The sequence below is a fragment of the Nothobranchius furzeri genome, chromosome 2 (genome assembly GCF_043380555.1).
Source record: "Nothobranchius furzeri strain GRZ-AD chromosome 2, NfurGRZ-RIMD1, whole genome shotgun sequence".
Taxonomy (NCBI): Eukaryota; Metazoa; Chordata; class Actinopteri; order Cyprinodontiformes; family Nothobranchiidae; genus Nothobranchius; species Nothobranchius furzeri.
This window is the reverse complement of record NC_091742.1, coordinates 3,720,046-3,743,820: the sequence shown is the minus strand read 5'-3', so window position 1 is coordinate 3,743,820 and position 23,775 is coordinate 3,720,046. Positions and strand designations below refer to the sequence as shown.

At 45.0% G+C, this 23,775-nt stretch overlaps 1 protein-coding gene across 3 annotated transcripts in view; it reads left to right on the top strand.

The window, feature by feature from the left end:
* The first annotated feature begins 542 nt into the window (after positions 1 to 542).
* Positions 543 to 23,775, top strand: part of stxbp5a (syntaxin binding protein 5a (tomosyn)) — a 136,011-nt gene continuing 112,778 nt past the window's right edge. For all 3 annotated transcript variants that reach the window (XM_054747924.2, XM_070542816.1, XM_070542813.1), the window contains exons 1-2: positions 543 to 817; positions 4,573 to 4,670. In XM_054747924.2, coding sequence (XP_054603899.2) covers positions 680 to 817; positions 4,573 to 4,670 — 236 coding nt within the window. In that variant the 5' untranslated portion in view covers positions 543 to 679. The remainder of the gene's footprint in view (positions 818 to 4,572; positions 4,671 to 23,775) is intronic.

Sequence of the window (23,775 nt, the reverse complement as noted above, 5' to 3'; positions counted from 1 at the left end):
ATTTTACTCAGGATAATGGCAAGATTGAGCATTTAAGATGACAGGATAGGGATTTGTCTCCAGAGCCGGAGCATCCCTGCATCATGAGGTGCTGGGGAGCAAAAACCCATAAGTGATCAAGGGGGGAGGGGAGGGGGGAGGCGTTGTCGCTAGAGGCTGATGAAACGAGGAGAGAGACAGTGGGCTGATGAGGTGGTGGGATTTGAGCAGAAACCTTCTTTCTGTCAGACATGCGCAAGAGCGTCAGCAGCAGCAGCAGCATCACCGCCGCCGCTGCGCCGCGTTTCCGCCTTGGTTGAGGGGCGCGCAACGCCAAGAGGGAGGGACGCCGAGAGCCGCCGGGACGCATCGGGGCACAGCGAGCACGGACTCCGGGCAAATTCCTCACCGAAGCCCGACCATCACCCCCTCCTCCAGCCTCCACCTTTATTTAACTGGCGAGCTGTGCGCTGCGCACCAGAGCCGCCCCCCTCCCCCCCACCCCCACCACCCTTACACACCACCAGCATGGAGACTGCGCTAAAGGACAGACACTAAAAATGTGAGGCTCACAGGGGAAAGAGGAGTAGACAGAGAGCGCCCGTGCGCGTGTCCGTGCGCGAGGAAAGGAAGTGGCTAACCCCCCGCCCCCTCTGCCCTTTGCGGGTGATTTCAATTCTGCGTTCTGCGGTGTGAGAAGATGAAGAAGTTCAACATCAGGAAGGTGCTGGACGGGCTGAAAGAGGCGTCCTCCCCCACGCCGTCCGTCCAGGTGGGGCCACAGGAGAACCATCTGGTCCAGGAGACGCTCCAGTCCGAGCACTTCCAGCTCTGCAAGGTGGGCGAGATGTTTAATCAGGGTTGTTGTTGTCAGCCTGTAATCCGCCGGTGACTCTTCCTCGTCCTTCTGTTCTGTTTTACGCTCATCCCATTTCAGGATCAAAAGCTCCACAGAACAGTTGGAAGGGTTTCACTCCCTCGTCTTTTCTTTTAAAGTGATGTTTAAAATGCTCACAGGTAGAGAACTGGTTTGTGTTTGGAAGCTAAAGCCTGAAATTGTGCACGCGACGCGCTCTCCGTAAACCCATTCAGTTTGCATTACACGCGCTTGCACTCTGGTGTTTGTGCGCATGGCGTGAGCTGTCATGCTGAGGGGTTGGGCCCGAACTGATCCTTTCTTGCATAATCTGCAGGGACTAGATTAACCAACCGGTGGTTTTTGTGCGTTTGTGTGTGTGTGTGTGCACGCGCCCTCCCTCCCTTGTTGACCTCTCCCTCAGACGCATCCCTACTCACTCCCCCACCCCATCACACGCTCGGACACTCAAGGTCCTCTGTCCTGCGGGGTCTAATGGTGCCCGAAGCCACTGAGGATCTGCCTCTTTCTGATTGGTCACATTAAAAAAAACGACTGGGATAATTAAACACTCATGCAATTTTCATGCTGTGCATGCAACATCTTGGCCCTGCTGCAAAGTTAATTCACCATTTCCCCAGTCGTGTGCTCTAATGACTAGGTGTGGACTTTTAATAGACCACGCTGTAAGTTTCCTATTGATTTCCCCACACATTTGACTTGCAGGGCTGTTAAATGCTCAGTTGCACATAACTTTTTAACAATTTTAGTTTGGTTTTGAAAGGATGGGTTTGCACAACTGTTTTAATGCACAAAAAACTGTATGTCACCAACAGCAACACTTCAGAGTTTTGTTAGGGATTGTATCTACATGTTTATCAATAACCCATTTCCTGTAGTGAAGAGAGAAGGAGACAATGAGCAGACAAGTCAACCAGTTATAACTGTGGCACTTGCATGAGGTAAAATGCCCCGAACATCCGATCACAGTTTATTTAAACAAATAGATAAGAATGGGAGTGAGCGCGTCAAAAACAAAGGCTTGGCCAGCCACCCTTCGTGTCAGACCCCAGATGCCAAAAGTGCCCTTTTTCTTCACTTATGTGTGAAAAGGGGTTTTTCCCTTTTCTGACTGCAGAACCCAATGCAGCGTAAAACTGACGCGATGGGATGTCTGCTGATGCGGCACCGAACCAGCTCATTGTACCTCACCCTAACCTTATCCTCTTGTTATTTAACCTTCCCCTCACCCTCATCCTAACCTTAACCCTCTTGCTACCTAAAACGTTACTCTCACTGTGATCAAGCGTTTGCATTCTGACTGTGAATTTTCGTATTTGGCTCCAAGGGGAACGTTAGCACATACCATCTGGCGAGGGGGAGGTTACAAATACCCTCTACTTTTATCCTCCACCTTGGTAGTTGAAACCTCCCCCTCGCATTGCCTCTGTCCAAGCCTGACCAATGATAAGGCGGCTCCCGCCGTTAACTTCATAGAGCTGGCTTTTAGAGCGACCGACACATCACTAACGTGTTCGCTAGCAAGATGGTTAAGGTTAGGATGAGGGTGAGGGGAAGGTTAAATAACAAGAGGAAAAGGTTAGGGTGAGGTACAATTAGGGATGGGTACCGAATTCGGTACTTTTTAAGATACCGACCGAATTCCATAGTACCGACTGAGCACCGATTCACGTCATTTCAAACGGTGCCTCGTTTCGGTACCCGTCCATCATAACGAGAACTTGCGAAGACAGCTGCGCATGCGGAAGAGCGTTATGTCGTTGCTCGCTGCGAACCATCGCTGCGAGCCAGTTGTAAACAGAGCAGCATGGTAGAAAGAACGCACGCTAAAGCTTGGGTCCACTTCACTAAATGTGATGGGTAACTGGGTGATGATGAAACCAGCGACAACGATCTAAGTGAGACATCCTCATCTTAATCTGCTTCGGTAGGTAAATATAATGTTTAAGATAACGTTAGCTTGATATGTTAGCTTCCATTTCGCTAATGTTGCGTTCGCTTTCTCCTCGGAACTCCGAATTCCCGACTAGAAGAACATGAACGCGCTCTAAAGTTTGGCTTCACATTACTAAATGCGACGGGTGATTGGGTGAAGATGAAACTAGCGACAACGATCTAAGTGTGAGGCATCATCGTTTTAATCTGCTCCAGCAGCTAAATAAACTGTTTAAGATAACGTTAGCATGGTATGTTAGCTTCCATTGCTACCATTGTTATCAGCTAATGGTGCGTTCGCTTTCTCCTCGGAAATTCTAACTTCCCAGTCGGAAAAATCAAATGAAAAGGAACGGCAAAAGGAATGAAGATACACAGTAAATTTAGTTCACAGTAAAGATGTTCGCTTCAGTTTAATTATCAGCTTATAAAACTACAAGGACGATGTTAAAATACAAACAGTTGAATGTTATTTATCGTGATATTTATCAAATATTGTTATATATTGAGAAAAAATGTATATTTATTTATAAAAGAGAATTAAAATATTAAACATTCAAAAGTATCAAAAATTGGTACCGTTAAGTACCGGTATCGATTCCTAGGTACCGGGAATTGGTACCGGATCGATTCAAATGTCAAAGGTATCCATCCCTAGGTACAATGAGCTTGTTTGGTGCCCTGGCTGCAGGCATCCCATCACGTCAGTTTTACGCTGCATTGGGGTCTGCAGTCAGAAAAGGGAGAACCCCTTTTCACACATAAGTGACGAATAAGGACACTTTTGGTGTGAGGGGTCTGACGCGGAGGGTGGCCGACCAAGAGTTTGTTTTTGACGTGCTGGGAGTGAGAATGTGTTGGTGTGTGTGTGTATGGGAAGAACAGTGTGTGGGTGTGTCTGAGTGTGCGAATGCTTCAGGACATTTGAGGATAGGATGATTAAAGCAATGAAATATAAAATTTCCATAAGTTTTGATCCTATTTTGTTGTGATAATAGAGCCGGAAGCAGTGATTCAAAAAATGATCTATAGTCAGAATGACTCACCTGAAAGTTGGAAGGGACTGAAAATAAGAGCGCGGACAGCTGAAATGGCTACAAGACCAATCAGACATCTGATAGAAGTGCCTTTGAGCAAGACTTCACTCTCTTGCACCTTTACTGTCTGCGTGGACAAAAACGGTCTGTAATGTTTCTCTACAAGAGAGGCAGGTGTCTCTGCTGCTCTGAGTGCTTCTTATATAATGCGCGTTAGCCTTCTGTCACTAAGCAAACAAATCCAACAGCTCACCAACGGTTGGCTGATTCCGTAAAAACGACAGTCACAAAAAAGTGAGTATGACTTTGAAGCGTAAGCAATGCTGTTAAAAGTCTGAAGCAAATAATAACCAAATCTTCCTTTAATAATGTGTTTGTATTCCCAGACTTCAGTGTAATCACGACTCTTTGTGGGAGGCAGAGAGAGAAAGACAACCTAAAGAGAGAAATGAGCGAGAAGGAATCTCAAAATAGGCTTGTGATTATAAAAGGATCCTAAGTGATGAGTCCAGATCTCCACTTAGAAAAAATAAAACCATCTCGGTCTTATTCTCTTTACAATTTCAAGCTTTCATCGTTCAGTTTCATAACGGTTTCCACATCCAGCCGCAGCATTTGTTTACCAAAGTCAGGTGTGTGGCATCCTCTGACGAAACAACACCCCTGCTGTGAAATGCAAATTGATTTTCGCTCTTATCAAATTTCCCTTTTCTTCCCTTCCTCTTCCATCTCTGCACACACCAGACTGTACGTCATGGCTTCCCTTATCAGCCATCAGCTATGGCTTTCGACCCGGTGCAGAAGATCCTGGCCATCGGCACCCAGAGTGGAGCTCTCAGATTGTATCCTTTCAGTTGGCATTAAGCTGTTGTAGGGAGCTGTGGCCTGTGGCACATCTGTTGGAGGCCAACATGGGTAAGTCAATATATACCAGACCTACTGATGCTGATGTATCAAAACTGCTCAAACGTATGGAGACACACCTCATCCAACGTATTATTTTATAAATCTCTAATTAAAAAAAGGTCTTGCTTGATAGGTCAGTGGACTAAAAGCTCTTTGGGAATCACTTTGTTGGTTTATAAAGATTATTTGTGTTTTGCTGATTCAACTAAGGAAATTTGGACCACTATCTTCACAACATGCACCTACTGACAGAATGGAAAGATACAAAAGCTGCCTTTGGAGTTTCCTGCTCCTCCGTGCTACTGGTTGAAAGGGGAATTACAACAGTCATGAACCACCCTGCTGCAACCTTGTTGTAGCTAGTGCTAACAACGAGCAAACACTAGCATGAGCCGTCTAATACTAAAATAAACACAAAGTAAAAAGATCCAGAATGTTAGACAAAAAGTATTACAAGTCTAGTAGCAACAAAGCCAGGTCTCCATCAGTCCGTGATATTGAGGCTTCCTTTAGCTCCCTCAAACTAGTGTAGGCCACGCCGATGTTCACTCTGGGTTTAGCTCTTTGCTTCACCTTCAAAGACATTATTACTCTCTTACTTTTACTTCCAGAGTCCACCATGATGCCAACAGAAAAAAAAAATTCTTGTGCTTTTTATTGATGATTGGCAAACTGAAAATGCCAACCGATGGCATCAAAGCTAACAACCGCAAAGCAAAGAGCGTCCCCTAGAACACCAACCCCTCCACAGAACTATCAAGTGAGGTTTTTGGTCAGCAGAGGGCGGCAGAGTGGTGTCAAATATGAAACTGGTCAAGTTTCTAACTCGACAATCACTGAGATCAATGTTAAAGCTCTAGCTTAAAGTAAAAAAAAAAACTATGCATTGTTACTTTAAGATGCCTATAAACACTTTTAGACCCATTTAGAATAAAAACAGAGTAAAAAATCCATTTGCTGTCACGCAGCAGGGAAATTTGACACATTTATATATTTTGAATCCAGACATTCAGTTAAAGCAAATGTAGACAGAAGCGTTTTAAAACCCAAATTTCTACTTGATCAATCAGTCACATGAATAAAACACTGCTATAAAAGATAGGAAGAGATACTATGCGAGCCTGAATGTCTAAACAGGCAGTTGGTGCAAGGAAAGTGGTTCTTGGAAATTATAACAGTACAGAGAACATATCTTCATAAGCTGAAGCGGAGCACGTGGGGGTCATAATATAACAACCTGAGGGATATTTTTGATGCACATTATTTACTGCAGTGTGTTTTGCCTTCATTCTGCTATCTTGACAATTAGATGGAGAGGATTGTCCGCCACCTCCGTAGGGTCTACTTTCATTCCTACAAGGCAACTGGCCTTCCATATCAGTTTCTTGAGTCTGTTTGTATCCACCACCACCATCCCGTTGTCCCAGCATGCAACAGCGGAGGACTAATCATGTTCTGGAGCACTCTGCTTGTTCTAGAGTTGCATTATTTGAAGTGTCCAACTTGCAGAAATGATGGTGTGGAACGATAATTGCACCACAAGTTAACAAAGAGATGCACCTCATCTCTGCTTCTCCCAACGATGTGGCTGTGAGTTTGGCGGAACATTCCCCACGTATTTAGAGTCACCAAACCCCCTCAGTGAGGGAAGTGCAGTAAATCAGCACTAGTGAGTTTCTCTGTCAGACACCTTGCAATATGAGGACGTTTACACAAACAGGGACAACAGCTTGCTATGGAATGACGCCGCGGGGAGACGTATAGCTTCAGAGAACGCCCCCAAGCCTGCATGTGTGAGGCTGCTTTTACAGGCCCTCCGTGTGTTCCGCTGCCTGTCCAACAACCTTTGCCAGCTCATTACAGTGTGATGAAGAGCCGTCCTCATAGTTGCGTCTCTTTCCCACCTGCTGGCAGCGCAGCTCATCGTGACTCAGTCTCTGTGCAGGAAAGGGGAGGAATAAAACAGACGTTCTCAGGTGGTCTACAGAACCATTTTACACAGAATTAATTACAAAAACACTATTAAATACAGACAGAAGCTGAGTAAAACGACCAATCGAGGGAGGTGCTGCTTATTTTAGCGGACAGATGAATTCCCTTCTCTAATAGGAGCTTTTTACAGGAACTAAAACGCTGCAGCTTAATGGGACTTAGCTCTTACTCGCTGGTGCTTTCTTCAGTCATCAGACAAAATCTGCAACCAAGAAATCTGACCACAGTCAGCTTAAAGACTGAAATGCATTCTCCCTCAGATTATCTGGAGTTGGTTTATGGCATGTGGCCACTTTGGATCTGAACGGGTTCTCTTGTGCTTGAATGATGCAGATCAGAAGGGTTAATCAAAACCTTTGTTTTTCTCTTTAGTGAGTGCCTATTTTAATTTGATACCAGAACATGTGATGGCTGTCTAATCTCTTATTCTTACATCACTGGATGGCCGGCTCCTGGCTTGTCATTGAATGTTCTTTAGTTTTGGCTGTTTTTACGAGCAGCATCTTGGGATTTCTCTGGATTGATACACACCCCGTGCGTCTGCATGTTTGTGTTTGGTGGCCCGGTCAGCCAGCCAGGACATTTGGCTGCACCTCCCTTTCTCCCTTGGAGGATTTACAGGAAGTGGCAGATCAAGGGCTTTAGCCTGGCAGTTCAGCAGAGGGCTGAGAATTACAGGAGAAGCCAGTCTGTACCCTCTGAGGAGACCTCTCATCCTTTTAGCCAAAAAACCAAAAAATGATCAGTTACTCCCTCGCCCCACCCCACCCTCGCATAAAGTCCCACGTTTGATGATTGCCGCTGCATCTGTCTTCACTGTCCATCTGGGATGTCGACAAATGAGCGTTTGGTGTTGTCTGGAGGGGGAACGAGAGGAGCAAAGGCAGAGGGGAGTGCACAAGGCCAAAGGATGAGGGAGAGCAGGAAAAAGATGGGAAGAGCTCGGGGAGGCAGGCTATCCCTTTTTCTTCAGAGCTAATGGCCAAGAATAGAATCCTCATTGATCTGTGTGTGGTGATGCACTGAGTCAGAAATGCCCAAGTGCATACACACACTTTATCTCTCTCTCTCACACACACACATGCGGTCAATAGTTTTATTGCACAATATACCTGCAGTAAAAAGAAGCCATGAGTCTTAAAAAACAGGTTTTGCTACACAGGCATTTACTTCATCCGAGCCATGTGCAGAATCAGCTGTAATATTAACAACAAGCAGGCAGGTTGTGTGTTTAAGTGAAGCACCTACCGCTTTTCTGACTAAAGAAGGAAGACGTCAAAGGAAATGTTGGGCTTTTTGTTGTAACTGTTGATGGTTTCTGGACCTCAGGGCGTGTGCTGTGAAGCAAGTGGAGCACCGCTGCCTCGGCAAAACCTAAATACTGCAATGAAGGTTTAGATCAGAACAATTTTCTTTAACTCAGATTTTTCTGCTTCAGTTTCAGTGTTTGGTCACATAAAGATAATTTGTAAAAAAAATATTTTTAGGAAAAATACAATTGCAACCATTTGGACAGAAATCTGCCATACGCTGCTGAAAGTGTTTAACCATTTCCACAAAAAATATCCACTGGTCACTTTCTTGACAAAATGAAAATAAAGTTAGATTTACTAAATAAAACTCAATTTTTAAAAAAGATTCTTCTTAAATGCAATATCAATGTTAAATATGATTCAGTAGCTTCAGGTAGCTTAATTTATGTGGGAAATAAAACAGATAAATGGTACAGAGACGCAGGCCTGGGCCCATGAAACCACCCTAGTGATGATCCCTCAAAAGCAACTTTAAAACTCTTACATTCTGGATGTTTTTAGCACCCCCTCGAGGCCGTTTTAACTCAATGTCGCTAAACTAAAAGTGGAAACTCTCCTCCTCGCTGTGTATTTGTCTTTTAACACCTTATTCTAACTGCTGAAATGTCTCCTGGTTCATTAGTTTCTACAGGAGCGGGTCATCACCAAATAAAATAAATAAGCTGTGTTCACAATTTAAAACATGCAGGAAACCGCTCGTACTTAAATCCAGTGTTTGCGACTAATGTGATCTGCGTGTGGCGTAGATCATTTGAACAGATGGACAGATCTTTCTGATGGTATGATTAAGTCTGAAGGCCAGGTGAATGTGACTCAGGTCAGCGTTCTGTAATTACACCAATTATCTAACTCTGTATGACCTCATTTTGGAGAAATGGGGTTAAATTCTGACTGGATTGACAAGCTAACAACTAGTCTGAGCAAAACCAAGACAAAATCATATGATGGAAATCTTAAAACACATTTTCTATAAAGATTTTGCTGCTTCTCATGAATAAGTTGGTTTCTCAAATAAAACAAAAATAAATCTGCTAAAAGTGCTTTAGGCTGTACTAGAAATGCTACAGCTAGCTGCTGCTAATGTCTGCTCATTAATAAATAGATTTGTACAAAACAATCATGTAATGCAGAGGTTTAAAAGTTTATTCGGTAAAAAAAGTACATTGGCTGCTTGGAGTTTTGGGTTGGCAGGACTCCTTTAGCCTTGGACTAGCTGTTAGCATGTCAATCTGGTCTCAAGTGTCTGACTGTGTTACAGATAAGCTAACAGCTAGTTTGAATGAGGCCAGTTAAATGATTAAACATTTCAAATTTCACAGTAAATTTTATTGTGAGGATTGTTTTATTAACCTTTACATTATTGCAAATATGGTTATTTGCGAGCATGACTGAGAACTCCCAAGAGGTACATAAACAAATTTCTCTCAGATGCAACGCAAAATTGATGCACCAAGTATTTCATGTCTTCATAGATTTATAATAACTATTTTTTCTTGTGTGTACTTGCATTTTAAAGCACCGTGCATGATAATATACTGCATTTCTGCAGAATTTTTAAGCTTTTTTTTTTCTTCTTTTTTTTTTTTTACAGATTCCCAGTCATTTATGTTCATGTGTTTGCATGCATCTTTACTTGGTGGTCTGCAGCAGTGTATGGGACAATTCTCGTGACTCCGTTTACTCGTGGTGGCCAGCAATGGCAGCATCATAACTCATAGCCTCCCAGTGAGCCAGCAAGATGCAGATCAATAGATCAAATTGTCAGTCTGTGCTCTGCCCGATTATCTCATCGACCGACACAAGCCATCATTACACACACACACACACACACACACACACACACACACACACACACACACACACACACACACACACACACACACACACACACACACACACACAGTTATTCAGCAGAAACATCCTCAGGTGGCAGAGCAAACACACATTTGTGCACTGACACACAATAGTGGGTGAGTTATGAACACACTTGCAAATATTGTGTGTGTGCTGGCATACCTGGAGGGATTTGCACTTGCACAGGGACGCTGGTGCAAACAGGCCTACAGAGACATCTCATGGACACACACACACACACACACACACACACACACACACACACACACACACACACACACACACACACACACACACACACACACACACACTGCTGGGACTGATGGTAACCCTGTGCAGCTTCTAGCTGTGGCACAGATTGACTATGACATATCTTTATCATTAATCTTCCTTCTGATTCACTCGGTATCTGTGCTGCCATTCAGGCTTTTCCCGGAGCCACAGAAAAACCTCCCCGAACCACGAGCTCTGAATGGGAACAGTTGGTTTGAGTTAAAGCAGAGCATCTTACCCAGGAAAGCATGAGAAGACTACAGTTGATTTTGACCTCCTCCAGCTGGATGCATATATCAATACACATTCTGCAGGATGCTTCCTTTTGTTTCACTTTTGCAAATAGTTTCTTTAAGAAATGAACATCCCCTAAAGACAGTAATATTTCTGCAATAATGATGATGGATTTTGTTTGTAATGAGACATAATGGTCTCCTCACCTTCTTTTCTTTGCTTATCTGCAGCATCTTTAGTCAGACACATTTGCAGCTTTTCTCAAGGTCGTTCGTTCGTTCGTTCTCTCCACTTCATTTAGAGTTTTCTTTCTCCTGCACTCTCATTCTGGAGTCTTTGTTGCGCGCTAACCCTCGTAAATGTCACTCCGTAGATTAGGTCATGTGTTTGTCTATGCGTTCAGTTATGCACTGCAGATGGATCATACCATTCCCAACCGCCCACCCCCCAAAAAGCACCTGACTTTACCTGCTTCTGTGCTGAACGATTACATAAGAGCATTCATTATATGTAGCTTTAAAAAGGTTAACTAGCACTTCAAAGGATCGCAGAACAATAGCAGTATCGCCAAATCAAGAAGGGTTAGTATTTCATCCCTTTTGACCTCATTTCACTTTTTCACACAAGTGGAGCAAAGATCTGGGAAGAGCAAGAAGTGAGAATAGCTTGAAACAAAGTCATCTGATTAAAAGCATTGTGAGGGTTTAATGAGCAGCTGAGTGCAGTGACTCGCTGCCAGCACTGGGTAAGCTAACTTGTTTCTCTCCGATAGTTTTGTAAAAAAAAAAAAAAAACATTTCAGACTGTTGTGAAGTCAGCCAAGAGCTTCCAGGATTTAGCTTTGCAGCACATTTAGAACACAGGGCGGGTGCAACTGTTCGCTGTACGCTTAATCAAAGACCTCTTGTGTACTGGGTTTCATCATCTGTGCTCTCCAGAGGCACTCGGCATCCTTTATTCTGTTGGTTCTTACAGCTAGAAAACTAATTCTGCAGCATCAGCGCCATGTTATTGCAGTTCCTGCCTTTCTTGTCAGCTTCTATCCTGACGCCATGACTAGAGGATCCAGGTTTAGAGTGATTTAAGCTCTGCTGCCAGATTTGATTCTTCTACGCAAAGATGTGTTAATTTAACTTATTTTCTCCCTGCCTCCCGACTTGGCCTGAGATGATTGTTCTGTTTGTCTTCTTCTGGGACTAACGCGTGACCTTGGGGATAAAAAGAGTTGAAAACGAATGTGGACAAAAGCTGAATTATGAACAGATGCAGCCTTTCTTTTCAGTGACTCGTGAAAATTCAGGAGCATTTTTGTTGTCTTGAAAGCAAAATAATTAAGGATGAAGGAAAAAGGAGGCTCAGTATAATCAACGTCTTTAATCTTTATTATCAGAACGTGATCTTAAGCTATCGCTGGAGCGGTTTGCAGCTGGGATGAGAATCAGCTCCCCTAAATCGGAGACCATGGTCTTGAGTCAGAAAAGGGTAGAATGTCTTCTCCAGGTCAGAAATGAGGTCCTGACTCAAGGTGAGGAGTTTAAGCCCTAGGCCTATTTTGAAGCCTATTCCTCGAAAAATGGTAAAAATTGTTTAGATAGCCTTGTAGTGCTGGGTTTGCTGATTAATTTGATGGGATATTACTATTTCTTCTGTAGTGTGAGGGTTATTTGGCCCTGTTAAGGAACTAACATCACAGTGTCCCCCACCTGGGGGACCCTAGGGCTTAAGTATCTAGGGGTCTTGTTCATGAGTAAGGGAGATCGACAGGTGGATTTGTGATGCGTCTGTGGTGATGCGGGCGTTGTTCAGGTGTGTCATGGTGATTTATTTCAATTTTACTGGTCGATCTATGTTCCTACCCTCACGAGCTTTGGGTTGTGACCAGAAGAATGAGATGGCAGCTGAAATGAGTTTTCTATGCAGAGTGTCTGGGCGCTTCCTTAGAGATGGGATGAAAAACTCGGTCATCCGGGAGGGGCTCAGAGTAGATCTGCTGCTCCTCCACATCAAGAGGAGCCTGTTGAGGTGGCTCAGGCATCAGGTCAGGATGCCTCCTGGATGCTTCCCTGGTGACGTTTTCCAGGCATGTCCAACCGGGCGAGACCCAAAGGAAGAGCCAGGACATGCTGGAGGGACAGCTGGGTAGAGGGAAGTCTGAGCCTCTCTGCCTAGGCTGCCACCCCCACGACCCGACCCCAGATAAGCAGAAGAGAACGGATGGCTGGACTTTATTATCTTGGTTTGATATCTTTGTCATTTGTTTAATTAGCTCTGTTTTTATAGAAAATTATGACATGCCTCCTTTTAATTTCGCAAATAAGTCCTTCAGGTGTGATCCTGCTGGGAAAGGAAATAAACCCTGTAGAGTTTAAGTTGGAGACACTAATGAGGTGCGTGGCACTCGACCCTTGCATCAGCATAACGCTCAGTCTGTGCAGCGTCGATGCACTAGAGCAGACGTGCACCTAAGAAATGATGAGGATGAAGCATTACACTTGATTTTATTTACATAAACACAGAAACTCTGGAGTTTAGGCGAAGAAACGGAACAAAGCAGGAACATTTTAATTTCTCTGTGAAGACAGGATGATGGTTGAACCATTTTTTCATTTAAAAAAAGCATTTAGGAGTATGAACGCTTGACACGAGCCCCCAGGAGAATATTTCCAGGGTTGGACTTCTCTGTCAGACCTGATCATGGATTAGCAGACAATAGATGGCTAGACATCATACCCTCGACTTTTAACAATCCTCAAACACATGATTTATAAATGAAAAGTGAACATGGAACGGCCTTTGCTCAAACTCCCCGTCCCATTCTTAGCTCTCCATCTCCTTTATCATACTCAGTCCCTCCTTTTCAAACATTGGAATAGAAATGTTCAAATCTCCCCAAAATCTATGGCGAAAAATGATTTATAATGAAAGTCTAAAATGTTTATTAGTGTTCCACATCTTAGAGACTGCTGTTGTAGTTGTCTTCTTGCATCATTTGTTTTTAAATGATCTTTTAAGGTAAAGTCCCATTAGGCATCATCCCACGCTGGTGAAGTCAGGAACTATTTGGTGGTTGTAACCCTTTGTTTTACAGTTATTATTCTCACCTTCATTTATATTTTAAACTCTTGTCCATGAGTAACGTCGCCAACTCTAAATCAGTGAAGTTACTTCTACGTACATGCGCGCCTGCTCTGTGGTTGACAAGTAATGGGCCATTCCCTTCTGTACTGGGTCGGCCCGGGCCGGGTAGCCCCAGTCGGCCCCAGCCTGGCCCGGGTGATTCCACACATCCTTGTCTTAAGCCCATGTGGGCTGATTATACCCACCAGTCAGAGGCTTGCTCTAATGGAAGGTGTGAATTTGCTGTCAGCAGTGGGTGTGTTGGCCCTGGTCGGCCTGAAGCAGACCCCCTCGAGAAGAGGGCTGAGAATGAGCCTTGGTTAGCCGGGAAAAATACCAGGCCACCCAGATATGTAAACAACCTACGCTACCCGACCCGGGCCGACCCGGTACAGATGGGAATGGCCCATATGTGGATGTCTAACAGCGCTCATTTCAAATGACATGACACTCTATGGGACAGGGTTAGCAAAATAAAATTTACAATGTCTACATTATATCACAGCACAGGAAAAGACTTAAACTTTTATAGATTTCTAAAAAAATCATCCATAATTCTTGAAAGGGGATTGTAGCTTTACATCCATAAATCGGCTGTTTGGTATCCGCTGGTATTGAACATGATCGGTGGCCAAACTGAGACTCAAATCAGGTTTTCATTGGTTTGTAAATTTACAGACACCAATTTATGCTAGCAAAATGTTGGAACTCTTTATTCCCACAATCCTAATTTCCCTTCAGTTTGATTATAATCCTGTGAGATGAACTAAAATCAGAAACCCGTGTTGGTCCTCAAAACCAGAAATTGGTGCGTTTCTGCCATCGACATAAATATACTGGACAATTCCTTTCCATAGGCTCCAATAACAAGTTTTTTGTCTATAATGGGAGGTGGCCACCACTGCCATTTTGACTGTCACAGGTTCCGTCCAGCCCAGACAATTCCATAAAAGGGAAGAGAGGAGGAGCTGAGGGTGGGGCTGTAAGGCTGGGATCGACTGACGACACCCGGGAGAACTAGCTACAAGCTAACCTGAAGCTAACCCTGGCTAACCCAAAGCTAACGCGGATGCGGGAGCCGAGCTAACGGATGTAGCCACCTAGCTTCAACCCAACCGGAGCTAACTGTGGAACACCCATCGACCTGAACCTCACACGAAGTTTAGGTGGAGGTTTTCGGCCCTTTTTCATGAAAAGTACCTGGATTAAAAAAGTATTAAATCGGTAAGTTTATAATTTATTTCCGTAATGAAAACATATTTTGCTTTGAGCAACACGATCAATGGCCAAACTGAGACTCAACTCAGGTTTTCATTGGTTTGTAAATTTACAGACACCAATTTATGCTAGCAAAAGGTTGGAACTCGTTAATTTCCCTTCAGCTTGATTATAATCCTGTGAGATGAACTAAAATCAGAAATCCGTGTTGGTCCTCAAAACCAGAAATTGGTGCGTTTCTGCTAATACCTCATATCTCCTCCCTACTTTATCATAACAGTGTTTCCTCGATCCCAGATCAGTCTTGATCTCAGAGTGGCATCCTCATCCCGAACAACCACAGCACGACGTCGCTGTTTGAGTCATGCCAGAATCTTCTTCAGCTTTTTCTGCCACTTGTGAGGGCCGTGGACCTACTCTATCGATTTGGACTCATATTACCACAAATCAATGTGCTTCTCAAATGTAGAGGGGCTCTCGAGACCAAAGGGTCAGACTGCTGCAGAGTCCCCATGCCACAGAGGTCCCTCATGATCCTGCATGAGATTTTCACGGTAAATACTGTATCTCATACAGTATTGGATTTTTTTTAAAGCCATCGATTCTGAACTTCTCATGCAGGACTTCTAACACTTCAGCCCGAAGTAACACTACGCCTCCTATTGATTTTGTTTCTAGGTCCTGGGTGCTCACTGTTTTGACACTTTAGTGAATTCTCCAAGGATCAGAGGCTGCTGATTAAAAAAATAGTTTAGACAGAATTTTTTTTCTATATAGCAACAGATATTTGCGACCGAGTTTCCTCCAAAGATACAAAAGTGTTAAGTAGGTGGAAGCAGCGGTTTGCGGCTTGAAAAGAACAAGAACGGATCACTTGTCCCGCGAAATAAGAATTTTCACATCATATATTTTAGCAAATCCAGCAAAAACTTCCCTTGTTTAGCAAGTTGCAGCAGAGAAAACTCCAATGAGAAGATCTGAAATAGAATTTTAACTGTCTCTATATATTTGTCACATTTTCATTCAGACAGAAAAATAAGGACAAAAATGAACTAATCTAGGTGGTGAATTCATTTCTAACGCTGAATCGGTTGTGTGTTCGTTTTGAGACTCAATCAAAAACAGCTGAACACAAAATCGTATTTGATCATTTAGACGTGAGCTAAAAATAAATGTTGCATGGCTGCAGCGTCCGCTTTGGTGGCTGAGACTTTGCGGTTTTTGTCTGACGTTGTTGTTGGGGCTTGGAAGTGTGGCAGGGTTGAGTCAAACTCCTGCTGTCAGGTTGCCACAGTCCCTGTGGTGCTTGTAAGGGGACTGGCTTACAGAACGCTGTGAAGCACAAAGATTTTGTCATCTTGCTTTTCTGCCTGCCTTTCATGCGACCTCCAGGTCTCCACAGGGCCACAACAGCATAATTGTGAAGTATTTCTTCCTGTTTTTCTCTTCCTTTTATACAACATTTTGCTTTATGACTTCATTTTTCTTCCAATATACATCCAGCGATCTAATAATTGTGATGTTTCTGGATAGCAAAATTTTATTTTTAAGACTATTTACTGACATTTCCCGTCCCGCTCTCGCTGCTGATTCACTGCATTTCATTATTTCTGTGTTGCTGCTGGAGATAATCTGCAGACAATCTGGATCAGGGTGTCTGCTCCCATCCCCATTAATGTTTCATATATTTTCTTTTTGATTTGTCTTTGGAACATGATCCTCTCCCAAATGCTTCACCCACACATCCAGAGGCTTATGCAGAAGAGACTGTCCCCCATCTTCTTTGCGTTTCACCACAATAAACTTGATTAAATAGAATATAATTAGTAAGTAATCAGTTCTCTAACCCATTGCTTGGAACACAGGTGGGTGCATTTTGTGGCATTATAGAACCTTGTTGTTATTAGTGCAAACATTAATGCACATCCTATAGGAATGACTTTTAAAATGTGCTAAGGGCAAATTTAAAGCGTATTTTTAGCATAGTTTTAGTGCTGGAACTAAAAGTAATTCCCATGTTAAAAGCACATTAGTTATCCAGCTGGCTCAACCTAATAGTGTATTAAAGTGGTTGGTAACAAAAAAACAGGCCAAATTATAAAAATAAAGTAAATTCATGCCAGCAAAGCAGATCCGAGAGCGTTTTACTTTATTCAAAAAGAAAGAAGACATGTTGAAGGTTAAGTTGAAACCTGCACCAACCAATAGAATTAAAGGTGTTGAACACTCGTTTAATCAAAATATTTGCAGTGGTCTCAAGTAGGAATGAATACGTTGTAAGTTGTACTCCGGGGAGGAAAGCCTCTGGTGCACCATTTTCAGGAACTAGGGGATGTTTCTCAGTGTCAAGGCCCCTGACTAAATGTAACAGAGTTGCATCACGTGACCGATGTCACGTGACATGGGAGATAACGTTATATTTTATGCATTGTATGATGTCACAAAGTTGTCGTTAACCTGTGTGTGTGTGTATTTGTTAGTAGCTCCGCCCTCTCGGTTTGCAAGGCAGCAGCACTTGTTGCATTTCTTCAAACAGGAAGTGGGAGTGGCGTAAGACTCTTGTACGGGGTGACTTGCTCTTTAATGTTTTTGTGGTATGATGTCATTTCCTGTTGTGTTTATAAACGCTACTGTGCATTGTGAAAATGTGTTGCATCTTGATTCCAAGAAAATTCCAAATAGAACAGAAATCGCAATTTCTGTCTGAAAAATTGCAATTCAATAATTTCCTGAAATCGTGCAGAATAATAATTCACGCTAAAATGACCACTATGGAAAACCGACTTTAGACATTGACATTAGGTGGACATTTTTTATTTGTTTTTAACTGATTAGTTACATGAAACCATCCCAGTATTTTCTTATTTGAGAGTTTAAGTACATCCTAGATCGATCAACCGGGACCTCACAGGACCAGATGAAGGTGTTGAAGTTTTGTTGACTAAAGATCACCTTTTCACTTGTTAGCCGGGGTGATTGGTAGATCATGTTTTAGGCGTGTACAGCCATTAAGGAATCGTGTCACTGCTGGGAACAAAAGATTTCCTGGGTTCATAATGAAATTAGAAAATGAAGTCGAGGTCAGGAGACCGGGATCAAGGTGAACCCCTTATACGATTAGCAGAGCTCTCTGAAAGCATAACGTGTGTGAAACAGTGACAACTCTTGAGTGGCACTAAATGACCCAGAGCTGGGCAAATCTTCATGACCTTACTAAGATATGGATGTTCTTTATTTTCTGCCTTCAATCTACTTCACATACACAAGGCTTTAGGAACATAGTCACACAGGGTCAGGAAACGAGATGAGGCTCCCAGGGTGCTGCTTCATGAGAAACAGCTCATTGGTGTTTGATAGAAGTTCCTGCAGTCAGAGATGGATCTACAGGTGGTTTTAAACTCTTTACCTAATTTGCTTAAGGCTAATCTCAACATAAACCAGCTCCAGGTTTGAGAATATTGCTCTCTGTCAGCTGTTGCTAACCAGCCTCGCGTACCAGTGGTGCAATGTGGGTAAATTAGGCTTCTAGTGCATCATTAAACAGATGTTTTTATCATTGTTTTGCTCAATATTCAACTGCAACACAATTTTTCTAGGTTACAATTTCAACATTTCAATCCACAAATGAAATCAAAATGTCTCTCTGCTAAGAAATCTGAAACAAAACCAGTGTTTCAAGACCCTGACAGTTGTGTGTGTTACCGCAAAACCTTGACTTTGACTGCATGCTTAAAGGAATACTCTGCAAATTTTTCATATTTTTAAATCATTTTCTTGAGCCTGTATGTGTTAAAATGACCCTTTACAGGGTTATTGAAATGACACGCAGACCCCCATTGCTCTCTGTGGCCAGAATACCGCATTTGCAACTTCAGACTAGCGGGCCGCCACCTGTGGACTTGGACAAAAAATGGAGCTGACATACCTGACGCTGCAGTCTGCTTCCAGCATGTTTCCTGCATGTTTTAGATCATGAACACAGCTGATTTGTTTAATTTAGTTATGAACCGCTCCTTTAGGAAGACATGTCAGCTGTTAGATTAAGGTGTTAAAGACGAACGCATAGCCAGGAGAGGAGATTTTACTTTCGGTTCTACTAAACGGACTCTAGGGGGTGCTAAAACTGCATAGTATTCCTTTAACAAGACTTGCAATATTGCATGAGGTTATGCATGTTATTTTCTAACTTTAAACAAAATGGCTATAATAACCAGTGTTGCCAACTCCCCCTGATAGAAAGTAACTGAAGTTGACCCAGAAAGTCACCCAGATGTCGCCAGATGACGTCAAATGCTAATTTGCATATTTATGATGTCATCATGCCATCATATATATTATATATATATATATATATATATATATATATATATATATATATATATATATATATATATACACTCATTATCTGTATAAAAGACACCTGTCCACAGCCTCAAACAGTCAGACTCCAAACCCCACTATGGCCAAGACAAAAGAGCTTTCGAAGGACACCAGGAAAAGAATTGTAGACCTGCACCAGACTGGGAAGAGTGAATCTACAATAGGCAAGCAGCTTGGTGTGAAGAAATCAACTGTGGGAGCAATTGTCAGAAAATGGAAGACATACAAGACCACTGATAATCTCCCTCGATCTGGGGCTCCACGCAAGATCTCATCCCGTGGGGTCAAAATGATCATGAGAACGGTGAGCAAGAATCCCAGAACCACACGGGGGGACCTGGTGAATGACCCGCAGAGAGCTGGGACCACAGTAACAAAGGTCACCATCAGTAACCAGTGTTGGGCAAGTTACTTCAAAACTGTAACGCGTTATTTATTACGTGTTACCCTCATTTTAAAGTAATTCATTACATTACAATATTACTGATTTTAAAATGTAAGGCGTTACACTTTTTTTGCATTACTTTAAGTTACTTTCACCAATACAACTTCAATATGAATCTGGTAATGTGACGCTCAGTGAGCTCATGACATATATGTGGAAAGTGATGTGGTGTCTGAGCTAGGTTTGCTGTTAAAACAGTCAGATATAATAACAGTGCTTTAAAATGATTGTTTATTAAATAAAAGCAACAACAATCTGTACTCTCAGCATGCTGCCATCTTATATTAACTGAGCAGGGAGTGGGGTGGTGGGGGCTCCAAGCCTATATTTGCCCTGGTCCCCAAATGCCTTGATACGGCCCTGGATGTGGGACTGACTTCTGGGGTGATCTGATTCTATCACATGTATAAATATTAAATGCTTATGTATTATTGCGTTTCACTGGTAAAAATGTGTATTGGGGATAAATCTACCTACTTTTTTCTTTTCAAGCACTTTGTTTTGTTTTGTTGATTTTATGTGAATAATTTCCTGCCCTTTCTCTCTCTAACCTTCCTGCATGCTGCATGTTTTCTCCGTCTTCCAGAAAAACTTTCCTAGATTTCCTACTTTCTATCTAATCAGCCAAAGGGATCTTCTTCGTCTTCGTCGTCTTCCTCTTCCTCCGCTTATCCGGGTCCGGGTCGCGGGGGCAGCATCCCAATTAGGGAGCTCCAGGCCGTCCTCTCCCCGGCCTTGTCCTCCAGCTCCTCCGGCAGGACCCCAAGGCGTTCCCGGACCAGATTGGAGATGTAACCTCTCCAACGTGTCCTGGGTCGACCCGGGGGCCTTCTGCCAGCAGGACATGCCCGAAACACCTCCCCGGGGAGGCGTCCAGGAGGCATCCTGACCAGATGCCCAAACCACCTCAACTGGCTCCTTTCGATCCGGAGGAGCAGCGGTTCTACTCCGAGTCCCTCCCGAATGTCCGAGCTCCTCACCCTATCTCTAAGGCTGAGCCCGGCCACCCTACGGAGGAAACTCATTTCGGCCGCTTGTATCCGCGATCTCGTTCTTTCGGTCATTACCCAAAGCTCATGACCATAGGTGAGGATTGGGACGTAGATCGACCGGTAAATCGAGAGCCTGGCTTTCTGGCTCAGCTCCCTCTTCCCCACGACAGATCGGCTCAGCGTCCGCATCACTGCAGACGCCGAACCAATCCGCCTGTCGATCTCCCGATCCCTCCTACCCTCACTCGTGAACAAGACCCCGAGATACTTAAACTCCTCCACTTGAGGTAGGACCTCTCCCCCGACCCGGAGGTGGCAAGCCACCCTTTTCCGGTCGAGAACCATGGTCTCAGATTTGGAGGTGCTGATCCTCATCCCAGCCGCTTCACATTCGGCCGCGAACCTACCCAGCAAGAGCTGAAGGTCAGAGCTGGATGAAGCTAGGAGGACCACATCATCCGCAAAAAGCAGAGACAAGATTCTCCTGCCACCAAACTCGACACACTCCACACCACGGCTGCGTCTAGAAATTCTGTCCATAAAAGTGATGAACAGAACCGGTGACAAAGGGCAGCCCTGGCGGAGTCCAACCCTCACTGGGAAAAGGTCCGACTTACTACCGGCTATGCGGACCAAACTCACGCTCCTCTGGTAAAGGGACTGAATTGCCCTTAACAGAAAGCCACCCACCCCATACTCCTGGAGCGTCCCCCACAGGGTGCCCCTGGGGACACGGTCATAAGCCTTCTCCAAATCCACAAAGCACATGTGGATTGGTTGGGCAAACTCCCATGCCCCCTCCATCACCCTTGCAAGGGTATAGAGCTGGTCCACAGTTCCACGGCCAGGACGAAAACCACTTTGCTCCTCCTCTATCTGAGATTCAACTATCGATCGGACCCTCCTCTCCAGTACCTTGGCGTAGACCTTTCCAGGGAGGCTGAGGAGTGTGATCCCCCTATAGTTGGAACACACCCTCAGGTCACCCTTCTTAAAGATGGGGACCACCACCCCGGTCTGCCACTCCCTAGGAACTGCCCCCGATGACCACGCAATGTTGTAGAGACGTGTCAACCATGACAGCCCTACAACATCCATAGCCTTGAGATACCCAGTACGAACCTCATCCGCCCCTGGGGCTCCGCCGCTGTGTAGTTGTTTGACTACCTCAGCAACTTCTGCCCCCGAGATCGGACAGTCCATCCCCAGGCCTCCCAGCTCTGGTTCCTCCTCGGAATGCGCATTGGTGGGATTGAGGAGCTCCTCAAAGTATTCCTTCCACCGTCCGACTATAGCCTCAGTTGACGTCAGCAGCTCCCCATCCCCACTGTAAACAGTGTGAGCGCGTTGCTGCCTTTCTCTCCTGAGGCGCCGGACAGTTTGCCAGAACCTCTTTGGAGCCGATCGATAGTCTTTCTCCATGGCCTCACCAAACTCCTCCCACGCCCGAGATTTTGCCTCGGCAACTGCCACTGCTGCACCCCGCTTGGCTATCCGGTACCTGTCTGCTGCCTCCGGAGACCCACAGACCAGCCACGCCCTGTAGGCCTCCTTCTTCAGCCTGACGGGTCCCCGAACCTCTGGTGTCCACCAGCGGGTACGGGGGTTGCCACCACGACTGGCACCGGCCACCTTACGACCACAGCTAGCAACAGCCGCCTCGACAATCGCAGAGTGGAACAAGGCCCACTCGGACTCAATGTCCCCCACTGCTCTCGGGACGTGGTCAAAGCTCTGCCGGAGGTGGGAGTTGAAGACCGTCTTGACAGGTTCTTCTGCCAGGCGTTCCCAGCAGACCATCACTATGCATTTGGGTCTGCCAGGTCTACGCGGCATGTTCCCTTGCCATCTGATCCAACTCACCACCAGGTGGTGATCAGTTGACAGCTCCGCCCCTCTCTTCACTCGGGTGTCCAAAAGATACGGCCGCAGGTCAGATGATACGACTACAAAATCTATCATCGACCTGTGACCTAGGCTGCCCTGGTACCAAGTGTACCGGTGGGCATCCTTATGTTCGAACATGGTGTTCGTTATGGCCAAACTGCGGCTTGCACAGAAGTCCAATAACAAAACACCGCTCGAGTTCAGATTAGGTGGGCCGTTCCTCCCAATCACACCCCTCCAGGTCAAGCTGTCATTGCCCACGTGAGCATTGAAGTCCCCCAGCAGGACAATGGAGTCCCCTGATGGAGCACTATCTAGCACTCGTCCCAGGGACTCCAAAAAGGGTGGGTACTCTGAACTGATATTTGGCCCATAAGCACAAACAACAGTCAGGACCCGTTCCCCGACCCGAAGGCGCAAGGAAGCTACCCTCTTGTCCCCCGGGGTAAACCCCAACACACAGGCAGAGAGTCTCGGGGCTAACAAAAAGCCAACCCCAGCCCTCCGCCTCTCACCCGGAGCAACTCCAGCAAAGTAGAGTGTCCAACCCCTCTCCAGGTCTCGGGTTCCAGAGCCAATGCAATGTGTCGAGGTGAGTCCGACTATATCTAGCCGGTACCGCTCAACCTCTGCCACAAACTCCTGCTCCTTCCCCGCCAGCGAGGTGACGTTCCATGTCCCAAAAACTAGTTTTCTCGTCCGGGGATTGGACCGCCAAGGCTCCCGCCTTGGTCTGCCACCTGATTCGCATTGCACCGGACCCTTCATGTTCCTCCTGCGGGTGGTGGGTCCACAGTTGGACGAGCCCATGTATCCGGTTCGGGCTGGGCCCGGCCGGGCCCCATGGGCGAAAGCCCGGCCACCAGGCGCTCGCTCACGGGCCCCAACCCCAGGCCTGGCTCCAGGGTGGGACCCCGGTAACCCTCCGGGCCGGGTACTCAGACTCTTCGTTTTAACCGCCATGAAAGATCCTTCGAACCGTTCTTTGTCTCACCCTTCACCTAAGACCAATTTGTCATGGGAGACCCTACCAGGGGCACTAAGTGCCCCAGACAACATAGCTCCTAGGATCATTAGGGCACTCAAACTCCTCCACCACGATAAGGTGACGGTTCAAGGAGGAGATCCAAAGGGATCTACCGAACGCAAAAAAAAAAAAGCTTAATATGCGCTGCGCTCCAGCAACACTGAGTTGAAATCACTGGGGCACAGATTATGAACTCAGCTGAAAAGTACATGAAGTACCAGAGAATATGGGCTGATATAAACGATCGCAAATGAATGACTTTGTTTTGGTGGAGCGATTTTGTAAATATTACAGCGGCCGCACGCAGGA